Source organism: Diadema antillarum, unplaced genomic scaffold (genome assembly GCF_040938485.1).
Source record: "Diadema antillarum isolate AM-2024a unplaced genomic scaffold, OU_Dant_1.0 seq00001099_RagTag, whole genome shotgun sequence".
NCBI lineage: Eukaryota > Metazoa > Echinodermata > Echinoidea > Diadematoida > Diadematidae > Diadema > Diadema antillarum.
The window spans coordinates 506,192-521,718 of NW_027271916.1; the positions used below are offsets into that span (position 1 = coordinate 506,192).

General features: G+C 37.7%; 1 protein-coding gene across 1 annotated transcript in view; it reads right to left on the reverse strand.

Annotated features, from left to right (window-relative positions):
• Nucleotides 1-14,385, reverse strand: part of LOC139743642 (proton-coupled zinc antiporter SLC30A2-like) — a 34,457-nt gene extending 20,072 nt beyond the window's left edge. Inside the window, exon 1 of the mRNA XM_071654110.1 lies at nt 13,810-14,385. Coding sequence (XP_071510211.1) covers nt 13,810-14,314 — 505 coding nt within the window. The 5' untranslated portion in view covers nt 14,315-14,385. The remainder of the gene's footprint in view (nt 1-13,809) is intronic.
• Between the last annotated feature and the right edge of the window lie 1,142 nt (nt 14,386-15,527).

A 15,527-nucleotide genomic window follows, 5' to 3' on the forward strand; every position in this document is an offset into this window, starting at 1 on the left:
GCACTTGATTACCTCGTTTCTGATTGGTCAGTGGGGGGTCGGACTTCGTCTCTGTCGTTTAGCCCCGGATTATTTTTTCGTTCTGTTTACACTCGTTTGCTTGGCACTGCAATTGTGGTGCTAACCCTGCTATTTTGCAGGGCCAGATAGTACGGGATTATCGGTGGGGCTAGCCCACTTTCGCAAAAACAAGTGTAAACAGAAAGTGGGCTAAGGAAAGTCTGGTACCAACGGTGGGGCTAAGGCCCCCCCCCCCCCCCCCCCCTTAGCCCCGCCATTGGTACAAGACTAAGCAAAAATTTGCAAGTGTAAAAAGCCCTTTATCCACTAGACCACCGAGCTTCTGCTGACAGCCTGTGCTGGTTCTAATCGTAAATTTTCGCAGCCAAAAAAATTGGAACTGACTGCCTTTATACAGCTTTATATTTTTGCTAATTGTTGCTTGCATTCAATGCTCACAGTGTAGACAACCTAACAACTTTTATGTGCATTTTAATTTTGGAATCTTGGCTCTTGCAAAATTTGCAATTTAATTAAAACGCACACAATTTCTGGTTTTACAGAATCTGTCTAGACTCTGTACTTTGAAGAAACCAAAGCCAATATATAAATGTGGATTTAGTATTGAAGTTTAATATCAGTAGAACACATCCGTGAAAATTTGAGGGAAAGCGCGTAATCAATTCAAAAGTTAAATGAATCATTAAAGTTTCAGTGCCATCATCTCTTGTAAGGAGACCACTTCACATCATAATGTTACTAAACACAAAAACAAATAAAGAAAATTCAACATGTTTTCACTTTTTCTTGCAAAACGAAAGAGTACTTGACTTGCCTCTTTCAGAAAGTACAAGTCAAACAAGTCATATGGGGAATAGCATTTACCCTTTATGTCCGTAAAAAGCCAAAGGTATGTGTACTTTTCATGAAAAATGAGATTTTATGGAATTCTGCTTATATTTTCTCAAATTGTGGTCCAAAATGACATCACAAACTAGTCTTCTTCCACAGCAATGATGGTAACAAAACTAGACAAAAATTATAACTTTTGAAAAGATCATCTGATTTTCCTAAAAAAAAAAAATCACTGATGTGTTCTACTTCATGTACAGTGTATCTGCTGAACACTTTCGCTCAATCCACATTAATATTTAGGCTTTGGTTTCCTTTAAATTCCTGTCAGTGTTTTAAAAGAGAGCTTTGGGCTGATCAGAAACTAAACACAGTGTTTGACTGAACCGTACATGTACAGCTGTACAGTACGTCCCAAAAAGAATTACAACGGGGCCCTCCGCAATGATATCTTTAAAAATAGTGAATCAATCTAAATCCAAATTTAGGGTATGAAACTATAACTCATTGCCCACATCTTGCAGAAAACCCCACTCGATTTGCTTCAGTGGTCAAAGAGAAATACGGAATTTTGTAGAGGATGTCGGGAATCTCTTCTGTCCAAGTTCTGTCTATTATTCACACACAAGATCATCGAAATGCTTAACTCGGAAGAATTTGATTCATGACATGCTTTACAACAATCCACATTTCTCTGCATCCGCTTAACCAAATCGAATTGGGATTTCTGCAAAATAGAGTTAAGATGTTATATTTTAAGACCCTGAAGTAGTACGTAGACAGGTTGATCACATTAGGTGTTATCAATTCGAAAATTTGGTTGTAATTTTTTTGGGCATCTTACTGCAGTATGTCCCCCAAAAAATTACAACCAGATTTTCGCATTGATAATACCCAATATGATAAAATTTTTTAAATGCTACTTCAGGGTCTTGAAATATAACATTTTAGCTCTATTTTGCAGAGATCCCCATTCGATTTGGTTAAGCGGTCACAGAGAAATGTGGATTGTTGTAAAGCATGTCATGAATCGGATTCTTCCGAGTTCAGCATTTCGATGATCTTGTGTGTGAATAATAGACAGAACTTGGACAGAAGAGATTCCCGACATCCTCTACAAAATTCCGTATTTCTCTTTGACCACTGAAGGAAATCGAGTGGGGTTTTCTGTAAGATGTGGGCAATGAGTTATAGTTTCATACCCTAAATTTGTATTTAGATTGATTCACTATTTTTAAAGATATCATTGCGGAGGGCCCTATTGTCATTTTTTTTGGGACATACTGTATGTCCCCTCCCACAAAATTACAACCAAAGTCTCCGCAATGATAACTTTAAAAACCATGAAACAATCCAAACACATTACAATTTCAGGGTATGAAACTAAAAGTTATTACCCACATCTTACAGAAGACCCTGTCCAATTTGCTTCAGTAGTAAAAGAGAAATTAGAAGTTTTGGAGAGCATGTCAGGAATCCCTTCCCTCTAAGTTCTGTCCATTGTGTTCACACATTAATATAAAGTTCCAAGTGCAAAACTTGGAAAAATCAGATCCATGACACTATAATGCTTTACAACAATCCATACACATCACTCTGTGACCACTTTTAAAAACCGATTTGAATGGGGTTTGCTACAAAATACAGCTGAGATGTTACATTTTTTAGACCCTGAAATGGCATTCAAATAGTCTAATGAGAAGCTATCAATGCAAAAATACAATTGTTTTGGGGTTTTTTTTTTGTTTTTTTGTTAATTTGTTTGTTTGTTTTTGTTTTTGTTTGTTTTGTTTTTGTTTTTGTTTTTTTTTTTTTTGGGGGGGGGGGGGGGGGCATACTATGTGGTGCTGTATTCCATAAAACAGTATTTTGCATTCATGGTCATTCAAGTGCTCTCTACAAGCAATCCCACCTGTCGCTAAAGTCTCACATCTGGAGACTGCATTCACAATGAGGCCACAGCGTGATCCCAAATTGACAAATGTAACTGAAAAAAACCAACACATTCAGTTGTGACAATGACAATGGGCACTAGTATTTAACCTTGGCCCCCTGTGGTGTTGTCCAAATAGAGGTTTCTATACATGGATTGCCAAGAAGACAGAGAAACATTAAAGGTGATAGAAGTCAGTGATATCATGTTGTGAAAGAGGTGAAGAGGTGCAGAACATGTGGTTTTAAACACGGGCTAGTAAAAATTTGACAAAAACTGACAAAAAGCACAGAATATTGCATGAATGCAATGCATCACTACAAATGAATGAATCAATGATGCATTTTAATGCAATGCATCAATAGTGGTACATCAACAGACATCAATACTGCAAGTGGACAACTTTTAGATACATATGGAATCACCACTTCATCTGTTGCAAAAGAGAATGGAACAGCTGAAGTTTCAAACTAAACATACAAATCAAAGAATGATAAACATCAGACATTTCAATGTTTTTTATGCATTGTTACAAACTATCACGTTTCTGAATGTCATGAAAACCCAAAAAGGTGCTGTCAACTCTCACATGACTCACATACGATGTAGGTTTAATAGTCTTCTACATTAGTGCTACAAGTGTGTACTGTACAGTGTATACCGTACTAACTGTTCTTGTCCTATCAATAAATTCATACAGCAATGACTCCCCCCCCCCCCCCCCCCCCCCCCCGCCTTCACACAGTCAATAACTGCTGCACCATCGCTTTTGTGAAGAATTTGATGGGGAGGTAAACATGTACTGTACTGTACCTGTATAGACTTCTTGGAATATGTCATGAAGGGAATGGCAAGATACTGTGTGCAAGCAAATAACAGTTTTATGTGAGACAATTACAAGCGCACATCATCATCTCATGAATAGTGCATCTGTGACAGTGACTGAAATGCTTACTTCATGGAAACCAGAAAATTTCAAGTTCCGTGGTTCCATTACTTCTTTTTTTTTTTTTTTTTGGGGGGGGGGGGGGGGTTCAATTTCTATGAAACTGTCTCTTCGATTTCTGAAAAAAAAAACCCTGATATTTTATCATTCATGAGATTTCCCTGAATATGGAAAATGCGTAGGCCCTAAGGCTATGTTAACGTTGTAGTGCAAAGATTAAATGTCTGTGTGTTTCATATCATCAAATACATGCAACATGTTGTTGTTGTTGTTATTTTAAAGATTGAAAGAAGAGAGAGAGAGAGAGAGAAATGCCCTATACAAATAACAAAGATTGTAACAACACTCTTTGTTAAAACTTCCAAGAAATATGGTATCATATCATCGTGATACACTGCAACATCTGAACACACAGAAGACAGATTAAAAGAATATATACAGTATGGCTAATAATTTCAGTTGTGGTTTCTAGGCAACTTCTACATGACGTATTTTGTACTTCACACTCTGTTCCAAAATCTCATTACAGCTTGAGTTTACCTTTCTCTTCCCCATCCTTGGCCTGCAATATCGTAGACCTCCCACATTATCAGCCATCATTAAAAGATTACTTTGACAAATTTTCCACTCATCCACAAGATGTGTGCTTTAGAAGTCCATCAATCAATATTGCAAAATAGTGTCCATACACCACTGCTATCTAAATGTCATTTTGCAGCCCGTTTTGATGTAATGAGTTAATTAGCACTACTGTAATAACACGGATGACTGAAGTTCTATAGAACATTCCTTCCTTCCTGCATCAATCACAGCGGCCTTGTGTCATTCTCACAGTGCCAGTATTTGATGTATACATAGCACATACATCATATACATATTGTATCATAATTTCCAAACAATGTCTGCTCTGTATTGCCTATCCTCTCCGTCCATCTTCATTTCCTTATCATTATGGTAGTGTTGTCCTTGTACAGCTGTACATTTGTACCTCTTTTTTTGCCCAAGTACAACTGTACTGTATGTGTATGTGTACATTCAATGTACAGTACCTTGGTGCACATACACGTGTACACATGTACCACGTACTTACAAACATTTAGTTTGATATTGACCCTATACATGTAAATGTATGCATACAGGTGAATTGATCTTTAAATCTTTTAATATCTTTTTATATTTAAAAGATTAATCAATAAAATAAACAGACTTAAGTTTTACGACAAAACACACAAAATAGAAGACTCCCCTTAAAATATATATGTTATATACATACATACATTGTATATAAAGAATCTTTACATCTTGGTACTGCAACTATTTGCACTATTGTTGCATCTTTCAAGTTAAAGTTGGAAGTGGCTTTTTATCAATGGTACCTATAAAAATCACCTTTTATGACATCCAAAGTAAAAGAAAATCATTTGAAGTACTTACGAAAACAAACTACACCTTTATTGTAGAACTATCACTGAAGGTGATTAATACCCCGCTCCAGCAACTCAGACTGCTATGAAAAAGAATTGAACCACGGTTTGATAAAAAGTTCTATAAAATTGTGTGTGTGTAGCTTACATGCTTTAGATTGATACAAAAATGTATGGTTACCATGGTAATGCCTTTTTTCCCGATTCTAAGACAATGGTGTCTTGCATATCTACAGTGTACACCTACAAAAAAAAAAAATAGATCATACACTTGTACATAAATTTGACGTTAATTGCTTGAATGCCTGAAAGTAGTATAATTCACAAGGTTTTGGGAAAATTGTGGTTACCAGGGCAATGCTTTCTCTGACAAATACATGAAAAACATGTCTTGCACATCTACACCTCAAAGTCATTATGTACCCTAAGTTTCATCTAAATTGTTTCAAAACTGTACAGGAGTTTGCGCAACCCAAGATTAGGAATGGACCGTCTGACTCCCCGACAGACTGTCCAACCACGCGACCGCCCAACCACACGCTATTTCCTTTAACTCCTTGAATATACCCTTCCTGTATGCTGGGGTTTAACTAAACCACACAAAAGCAACAAAGCTCAAACCTTCACATGTAACTTGTGAAAGTGGCACACTTTTGTGGGAAAAAAAGTAAAATCTTTCTCTACTATATTATGTTTTCAGTTTGCAGAAAATGTCCAGAACTACAACATGTATAGGCCCATCTTGAACAATACACTTGAAGGTAACTAGGACGATCAGTCTGCAGCAGGTCAACTTCGAGAACTTCAAAGAATCATACCATTGTTTAGAGTTTTGTATTTAAAAGGTATGCTGTGGAAGAGTAGAAACTTATGGTGTAAGATGACATTATGCCAACTATGTTTCCATTCTAGTTCTTTGAAAGGCTGTTATCCTGTTTTGTAGGTCATACATAATATGTTGAACTTTTTCAGGGTGAGACCAATATTATGTATACACAAGATTTGTTTGTTTGTTTGTTTTTATTGGCTAGTGTTTCCGTTGATGGTAAATGCACTTCTAGAAAACAAATAATGTAGGGTAATACTAACTAGGCAAGGGGGGGGGGGGGTTCCGAAGTTATGCATAAAATAAATAACATGAATTCTCATACAATTTCAATGCAAATTGTGCTTCCTGTCAAATTTGATAAAAGCATTCCATGATTATAAAAATAAAGGGAATTCCACAAAAATTCATTTTGAATGATAATTACACATTCCATCAACTTGACACTGACACATGTTAAGGGTAGCAATTATTCCCCCTGCTTTCTGAAAGCGGTTAGTCAAGTGCTCTTTTGTTGTGCTAGAAATGTGAATTTTTGAGGAATTTTAAAATATTTTCTTTAGATTGTTGGGGCTGGGAGGGCCCCCCTCTGCCTCTTTCATCTAAAATGTAATATGAGCTGATATTTACCTCCGCCAAGGGAGGAGGTTATGTTTTCGTTACCATTGGTTTGTGTGTTTGTTCGTTCGTTAGTTAGTTTGTCCGTGTGCAAAATAACTCAAAAAGTAGGTAACGGATTGGGATGAAACTTGCATGAAACTGAAAGGTTGAGAATGACACAAGTACCAAACGATTAACTTTTGGTAGTGATCCGAGAATTTTGGGGGAATTTATGAAGGATTTTTGATATTTTGGCAGGTAGGGTCAATAAACTTGGGAGTTCAGGCTGCGCGTATTTGAGGTTTGCGTGCGCGCACTAAAGTGCGTGCTTTAGTTTCTGCTAGGGCGAGGCGCGCCGTGCAGCTGAGGGTTTATGACGTAACAAAGGCTTCTATATTGGGAAATCTGGCGACTTTCAGCACACTATAAACACTTTCAGCATGGTGCCTAAAGTACGTATGGGTGGAAATCACTGATATCTCTATGGAAGAACAATTGATCAGTGGTGGAAACGAGCTGCATGCTTGGCGGAGGTCTGCGCTCTCAGAGTGCTTCTCTAGTTCTCAATGGTATAAAATGCATTAAATAGGAAATTTCAGTTCAATGCCTTTTATTTTCTTTTGCATAATCCCAACACCTAATGCTAGCAGTGCATTTCCTAACATTAAATTTACATTGTACAATACATGCAGTGTACAACTGAATCGTATGTACACAGTACATTGTACATCAGCCTTTAATGGCAACAACTGCCAAGATTTTCTTCTACCCATATTTATGAGACACGCCCCAACCTTCGAAATTTTCCATGATGAAAAAAAAAAATGAGTCCAATGTAATGTATGTATTGAACATTACAGAAAATGTCATCCTCAATCAAATGAGGTGACACTAACTTTTACCATTATCAGAGACTCCAACCCAAAGCACCTTCTGATCTGGAGATTCTCCCGTCTGAAACCCCTAGCAAACGGGAGACTCCAAGTTGATGTGTGCGAAGCGCCAAGTTCTTAGGGTTCTAGATGCTTTCTGGTGCTATCTAAGGCTTATTTTGTCAACATACGATAGCAATAAGTAAGAAATCCTTTCCAACAGGAGACACAGAGCCAGGGCGGGAGAAATTAAATCTCAAGCCAGAGAACGGGAGATTTTGCAAAAATGGGTTTTCGGCAGGAGATCTCCCGTCAAAAACGGGAGAGTTGGAGTCTCTGCATTATAGGAGCCTACAGTGTCTCAGTCCTCAGAAAAAAATAGAGCTAAAAGAATGTACACATTTCATATGTTTTTGTGTGGTATAGTTATGTATGTGCAGAGCAATGTACTTGTATTGTACAATGTACATCTCACACAAGTACATTGTATACCACATTTGGATAGTAACATTGAATTGTCTAAATACACACAAAATGGACATGACGAATTAAAAAAAAAAGAGCAATGGCCTGCAGTCATCCATCTGTTTGTTGGTCAATATTTTCAATTCAGTAACAAGTTTGCAGATGTACAACATCGTACAAGTGTATCAGGGCAATCACTCAATGATTAGTTCTCAGGCACAGTGGGTTCGGCTGTCTTCAGGCCTTCTCATAATAAAAACTTCCTGCACCCAAACAGGGTGTGACATGACCTCATGTGTACATTTCTGATAGCATTCACCTCACGAAGAGGTACATGTATTTTGGATGAAAGCAATGAAACAATGCCATTATATGGTAAAAACACAATAACAAAAAAGTGAAACTACCAGTATAGGCAGGCATTGTCGAACTCTTATGATCTATTGAGGTATACATGGATGAAAGCAACGAAACAATGCCATTATACACTATATGGTAAAAACAAAGCAACAAAAAAGTGAAACTACTAGGCAGGCATTTAGAACTCTTATGATCAATTGAATGTTGAGTCTGCATGTCTACAATCTGGAATACGGGTATCCATTGTACATGTGTTCAATGTATCTCCGCCTACTGTACATACGTTATGTACATGTAGTACTACTTGTTAAAAATGTGCCAGCAGAGCATTCATTGTCACGCAAATGTAATTAATACTGTAGCAATCTTTCATGAAATAAGAGTGTTACATGTGTACATTTGTATGACAGTCAAAATATATTTATTTCTAGTCATTGCAGTATACATGTATACTACTTGGTGAATTAATTGTCATACATTTTCATTCAATCAAAAGCAAAATGTACAATTATGTAATTAGTCTGAAATGATCATAAAGTGTGTGTATTTTTTGTTTCTTTTAATAGAATTTTTTTACGGGGGAATGGGGATGTTCGGAAAAGATACAGTACTGAGACACTGTTTTGATCTGCAAAGTTTGGAATTCAATGAAAGTACAAAAACTGGGCCTATTCGTATCTGGAAATTGTAACTGGCTGAAAAAAACAACAACAAACAAGACAATGATTTGCAGCATGATGAAGATCAACGCAAACAAAAGCATAGATGCACATTTTGATGAGAAATTTGTTACATTGCTTGATCCTGTTTAAGACAAAACAACAAAAATACAGGATACGCAGATGCACAAACACACATGTGTACATTGTACATGCATGCACACACACACACACACACACACACACACACACATAGGGTTGCATTTTATGATGTACTAAGTACAATTTTTGTAGTGTTACACATACATGCACAAATGTAATGACTGAAAATACTTAAAAAACAAATTTTTGCATGCATTTTACACATTATAATTTCATGAGCCAAGATTCACAAACTTAAAATGCATACTTACAATTCGTACATGTGAAGTTTCTTGAAAGCCAGTTGCAATTCACAAAATTTTATGCTGCTAAAAAAGGCTATTGGTTCCACTTTGCAAAAGTTTTATGTAAAAAATCTTGCTTAAAAAACTTTCTTTCTGATCACTCTCCTACATTTTTTAGGATAAATCAATACCCATGAGATGGTTATATACGGTAGTCTTGTGTAAGATTTGGCTTCAGGTTTCCAACCTTTTTTTGGTGAGATAATGAGAAACCTCTTCTGAAATATGAAAGAGCATGTAATTCCAAGAGGTATTCAATGTTTATTTGATGAAAATTGGTTTTGAAATGGCTGAGATATATCCCGAACAAAGCAATCATAATAAAAGCTGGGACCTACCTTTTATTAGGATTACTTTGTTACCTCCGCCAAGGGGGAGGTTATGTTTTCGTTACCGTTGGTTTGTTTACAGTTAGTTAGTTCGTTCATTTGTCTGTGTGCAAAATAACTCAAAAAGTAGCAAACGGATTGAGATGAAACTTGCAGGAAAGGTTGAGAATGACACAAGCAACAAACGATTAACTTTTCGTAGTGATCCGAGAATTTTTGGGGAATTTATGAAGGATTTGTGATATTTTGGCAGGTTGGGTCAATGAACTTGGAAGTTCAGGCTGCGCGTATTTGAGGTTTGCATGCGCGCACTAAAGCGCGTGTTCTAGTTTCTGCTAGGGCGAGGCGCGCCGTGCAGCTGAGGGTTTATGACGTAACAAAGGCTTCTATATTGGGGAAACTGGGCGGCTTTCAGCACACAATGCTGTAAGTACGTACATGGGTGGAAATCACTGATCTCTATGGAAGAACAAGATCAGTGCGGGTGGAAATGGGCTGCATGCTTGGCGGAGGTCTGCGCTCTCAGAGTGCTTTTCTAGTTTTCAATACTTTGCTTTTGGATACCTCAGCCATTTTAAAACTGATTTACATTGATAATAAGCTTTTAATTCCTCTTAGGATGGTATGATCTGTAACGTTTCATAAGCGACTTTTTACTATCTCGCAAAAAAAAAAGAAGTTAAAAGCTCAATCCTTATCTCCATCAATACTACATGTATACCATCCCTCTATGATGTGCAAGAGAAGCAACATAAGCACTGCTTTCAACAGTGTTTGAACTTTCAACTTCAAGTGTACAATTAATGTAAAGATTCCAGATCACATGGGTAGACAAGTCATTTGATAATACTCTGTGTACATGAATATTGCAAACACTGTCCTTCCTGCAGTCTTGTGATGATGTTGGAAAAAGCAGTTATCATACTGCTATATCGCTCATAATTTCAATAATGAATCTTAGATCAATAAACACCAACCAAATCCTACACCATGCCCTTCTCTGCTCACCAGTAATGTTTCAATCAAATTACTACAATATGCATTCTTGTCACCTGGGCCCTGTTTTATGAAGTCATAATTGATTATGTATACCGGTAGGTGATTTCTATCACAAGTCTGTGAAGCCTGTCATAGATGCCAAGTTCAAAAAGTTTTTATGAGTGAGAATTTCATGACTCAGCATCTCGGCACGCACGCATTTGCCTGAGCGAGGGAGCGAAGCGACTGAGCTAGGGAAGGGTGTGGGAGGGGGGTTTCCGCCCTCCCACGGTAGGGAGCTTTATCAATTTTTAGCTCTTAATGGTGCAAGCTAGTGCATACTTAAGTGACTATTTTTTACTTATTTTGAAAGACAAACGGGAAATGTGCCTTCAAATGCAAATCTCACTTTAATCCTTTAAGCTATGCTCCCAATGCGTGAGAAAAATGGGTGTCATGCATGAGATCGGGAGACAGATCCTAAATGCTTGAGTCTCACTCACAATGCGTGAGACTTGGTAGCTCTGGCCTGTGCGGGCCAGGAATTTACAATCGATTATATCTTTTGATAAAATGGGGTCCTGTTCTATAAAGCAACTTCATTCTTTGTTGGTCATGAATTCCCTACATTGTTACATCATGCACCCTTATACTTTTGTAGCATGCCCATTTGAAAACAAGTGAAGTACCAATGAACCACTCAAAAAAAAAAAAAAAAAAAATTGAAAGGTCATCTGTATACCACTTGATGTACATGTACATGTATCCTACGAGCTAAATGTAAGCCAGTTCGTGGTTCCACTTTGCGCATGAGACTGTACATGTACGTGATTTATAGTATAAAGAATAGAATTGATACCAACAAGGCATGTTGGTTTTTACGTCAAACAGACAACCTGTTGGTAGATTTGATGGAGTGACTGCAAATAATACCACTGCTAGCAAATTTTCATTTTTTTTAATCATGCACAAAGACTTAGAACAAATGGGATTTTATTTCTTTTTATTGCGCAGCAAGGCGAGAACAATTTAAAACAAATGACATAAAAAACATTGTCCGTACCACTTGCCTTACAAAATTGCAAGCAGAGTTCACACACCTGTGACTTTTCATGGAAAGTAAATCCAGTGTCTATGTGCATGTGTACAGCTGTATGCTATTGTACTTAAGTATGCAAGTTACATTGTACTGTGTGTGTACAATAGCACTTGCCCAACTGCCTGGGGCAAGTGATGCAAGTCGGGCAATGGGCAGGTAAAAAGTTTTGAAGCTACTTTTTTTCACTTATCACCCCCCCCCCCCCCAAAAAAAAAAAAAATCTATGAAGTCAACAGTACTACGAAGTCTAAGATTGTTTGCTTTATCAGTGGTGCAATGCACTTTAAATTCATTTGAGAAACTTTTCAACACTTCCATGAAGAAGCCCAAGGCAATGCAATGTCACCACTCGATCAAACATTGTTTATTGTACTCCAATGTGTTCAGCATGTGAATTAAGGTGTGCTGTGTATTCAACTAATTGTGTTTTATCAAGCCCTTGACTTACACATGATTTTCTATGGTATGTGCATGTATGTATACAATAAATAGGTATCAGTAACTACTAAATGCTTGGTATCATTTTCTTTCTTCTTGGGCAAGTGAAATTCATGTTTGGCAAGCTTTCTGTAAAGAAAAGTTATGTTGCTGCCTGTTCATGGCAGAAATTGAGAAATGCTGGGATATGGCAGGATTGATGATGAAAATCACAGCAGTTTGGCAATCCTGAGACTGACTGAACTGAATCTCAATATTACTGTAAAACATGATATATTCGTGGCACGAAATTTTCGCGAATTGGAGCCGACGGCCTTTTTCGTGGCAAGAAATTTTCGCGAATTCCCTCTTGCGTTCAATGCATATAGTATAGATAAGAAATTTCGAGTGCATTTTAATTTCACGAATCTTGGCCCTCGCGAAGTTCGCGAAATTAAAATGCACGCAAACATTTCTCGTTTTACAGTATGTGAATGTAGGTGGCTACAACCTTTGTATGTGAAAATACCACACATTGTGTTGTGTATATGCTGGCATTCTACACATTAGTATACATGGATCTAGATACATAAAAAGACACCAGTGACATTGGACTTACATTGTAGACCTGCATAACGCATAGATCTCATGAAGTATCATGGTTTTCACGGCTGTCCACATATTCTTCCCTTTATTGTATGTACATTCTATATGCATCATTATCCCATTGCCATGGGATGCACACAGCAGATTTCAATACACTACTGTTTGGACTCTAAAATACCCTTACATACATATCTTAATTTTTAATACGCGATTACGGTTTCAACTTTTATAATGCAAGCCGCCCATAACTTGACAACGCCGTCCAAAATTCGACAGCCTGCTACATCACATACATACTAGAACCCTATGTATGCTTTTGCGTACAATCGAACCTTGGCACAGGAGGTCAAACTTGCTGCAGGTCCAGATACTTTTTAGGAATGGTTCGAACTTGAAGTTTGGAAGTGGATTTTCAGAGCACACACTTATTTGGCACGTAGCTGTAGATTCTCTACGGCTACGCAAATTTTTAATTTGTACTTTGACACAACCGCAGAGGTACATGTCAATTTAACATTGTGTTAGTCTTCTTTTTTAATCCTGATTTTTACTTTGAGCTTCCACAAGACACATTTACAAGACAGTGTGAATTCATTGATTGGGTAGATAAAACCCCTACCCAACACTTACCGATAGACTAATTTTCATATTACTTTCTACTTTTACAGGACTTCGAGTCTTTGTTTCTAGTAGATGCCAAGATGGTCTACAAATGTTCCAACTGGTACTAATACTAGTCAAAGTTAGTTTAGTCTTTATTAAGTTGCAAGAAATGCAACCTTAACTTAAGTTAATGATGATGCTCATGAGACATGGTAGGGACAACTAAAAATTTTAAATACAAACAATAATGTAGCCATTGACATTGTAGGCCTACTTGGATTTATACTAAACAAAGTTGACAAGATCCTTTTTTGAATGAAAAAGGTATCTTAATCTTATAAAACTGATGCAGTGATGGCTAGTTAGTCTAGGTAGGCCTATTGACTTTTCTTACCGACAACCTCGCCTATCATGAACAAGACGCATATACAACAAGCAATGAGGAGTTGTCTCTGAGCTCCCTTGTTCGATGTTGCAGGAAGAGGACCATGACAGTGGTCGTAGTCACAGCACTCTTCTCGAGAAGCTGCAGTAGAATCACTGTCATCGCTCACTGGGGTGAGGTTCAGCGGTGATACGTCTTCTTCCCGCGCTACATTAATTCTCAAGTCTCCGTTTTCCATTTTCCCGGTCCCTTGGGAAACTTTGGTGGTTGCTACATCGAGAGAATCGTATCTGTTACTAGTATTTGTGTTCCCTGCATGGGGACTGACAACGCCTTGCGTGTGGTTCATGCATTGCATGTCGTCAGTGTATGCTTCATGGAGCACAAGACGAGAATTTCTAAAATCCTGATCCCGATCTTCTGGCGTTGAATAATAATCGTTTACCAGCTGGGGCATAGAACCGTCACTGGCAAAATCAACGAGGGCAACCGTCAAGGTGTCTGCGCTACCCATGGTAATATTTGCTCGATCTGCAAGAGTTATCACTAAGATGGTGAAAAGATTGATGGTCACGGCAACAAATTGATAAGATACAACAACTACGAACTGTAACGAAATAAATCTCGTGATTTCTTGCGCACACGAACTTAGCCAGCTGGACCCTTTCTTCGCTATAAAATGTCACCCACTGTGCATTTTGCACACGCTACTTCAAACCTGTAAGTGAAGGCGACGGATGAGTTCTCGCTGCTGCGTGTAAACAGACCCACGTTGGTTTGAAGAGCACCGCTAGTCAGTGGATCAAGATCCCAACTTGACGAAGGGCCAATCGAGTACATATGAAACGCCATGTGTTGCAAAAATAAAATTAAGTACTGACCACGGGCACTGGCTTGTACTCGGCGCAATTCAACTGCGCAAAACTCTGCGCAAGCAATAGAGAAACTGCTGATCTGAGGTTTCCATTCAGCTCGAGCAAAGCGACAGGCTATACTGATCAGTTTGTTTTCATTATTATCATCATTTTTATTATTATTACTACTACTACCATTACTATGATTATTATTATCATTTTGATTATAATTATCATTATTATTTCTACTTGTTTTATTTTTAGCTCTGCATGAGCAAAGAAAATTCTCCGATCCCAGATCTTTGTTCAGCTTTAGACTTTTTACGCAGGGTGATTTGTACATCTTGATTCAAAGTTTAGTTTAAAGCTGAAAGTTTAATCAATACAAGCAGTTACATGACAGACAAGTATTCATTTCTTTAAATATCTGTGTTTTAGAAAACAATGGTGCTGACGAATGTGTGAATACAACTAACTGACATAAAGCATTTTTCATGTTGACCCCATAGTTCAATAAAGTGGCTTCTTCATCGTTTACCATCAGACAAACTTTAATAAAAACGTAGGCCTATACAATGAAACTTGTAAATCCTGTTATTAGAAATCTTAATTTTACATTTTTGAGAGATCGAAGGACGGGGAGAGACGAACAGAATACCGCATACCCATTATGTACAGAGATTAGAAAAGAAGACAAGTATATAGGAGCATATACTTTTAAAAAACTACTGAAACCCCCACCGGCCCCTTTCCCCCATGTCCACTTAAAATCGTCCATGGGCACTGACATGTGCCTTCTATGTTTGTCAGTAATTTTTCACTATTCACCTCAGACCGTTCGCCTCCTATTTACACGACTGTCAGCAAATATCA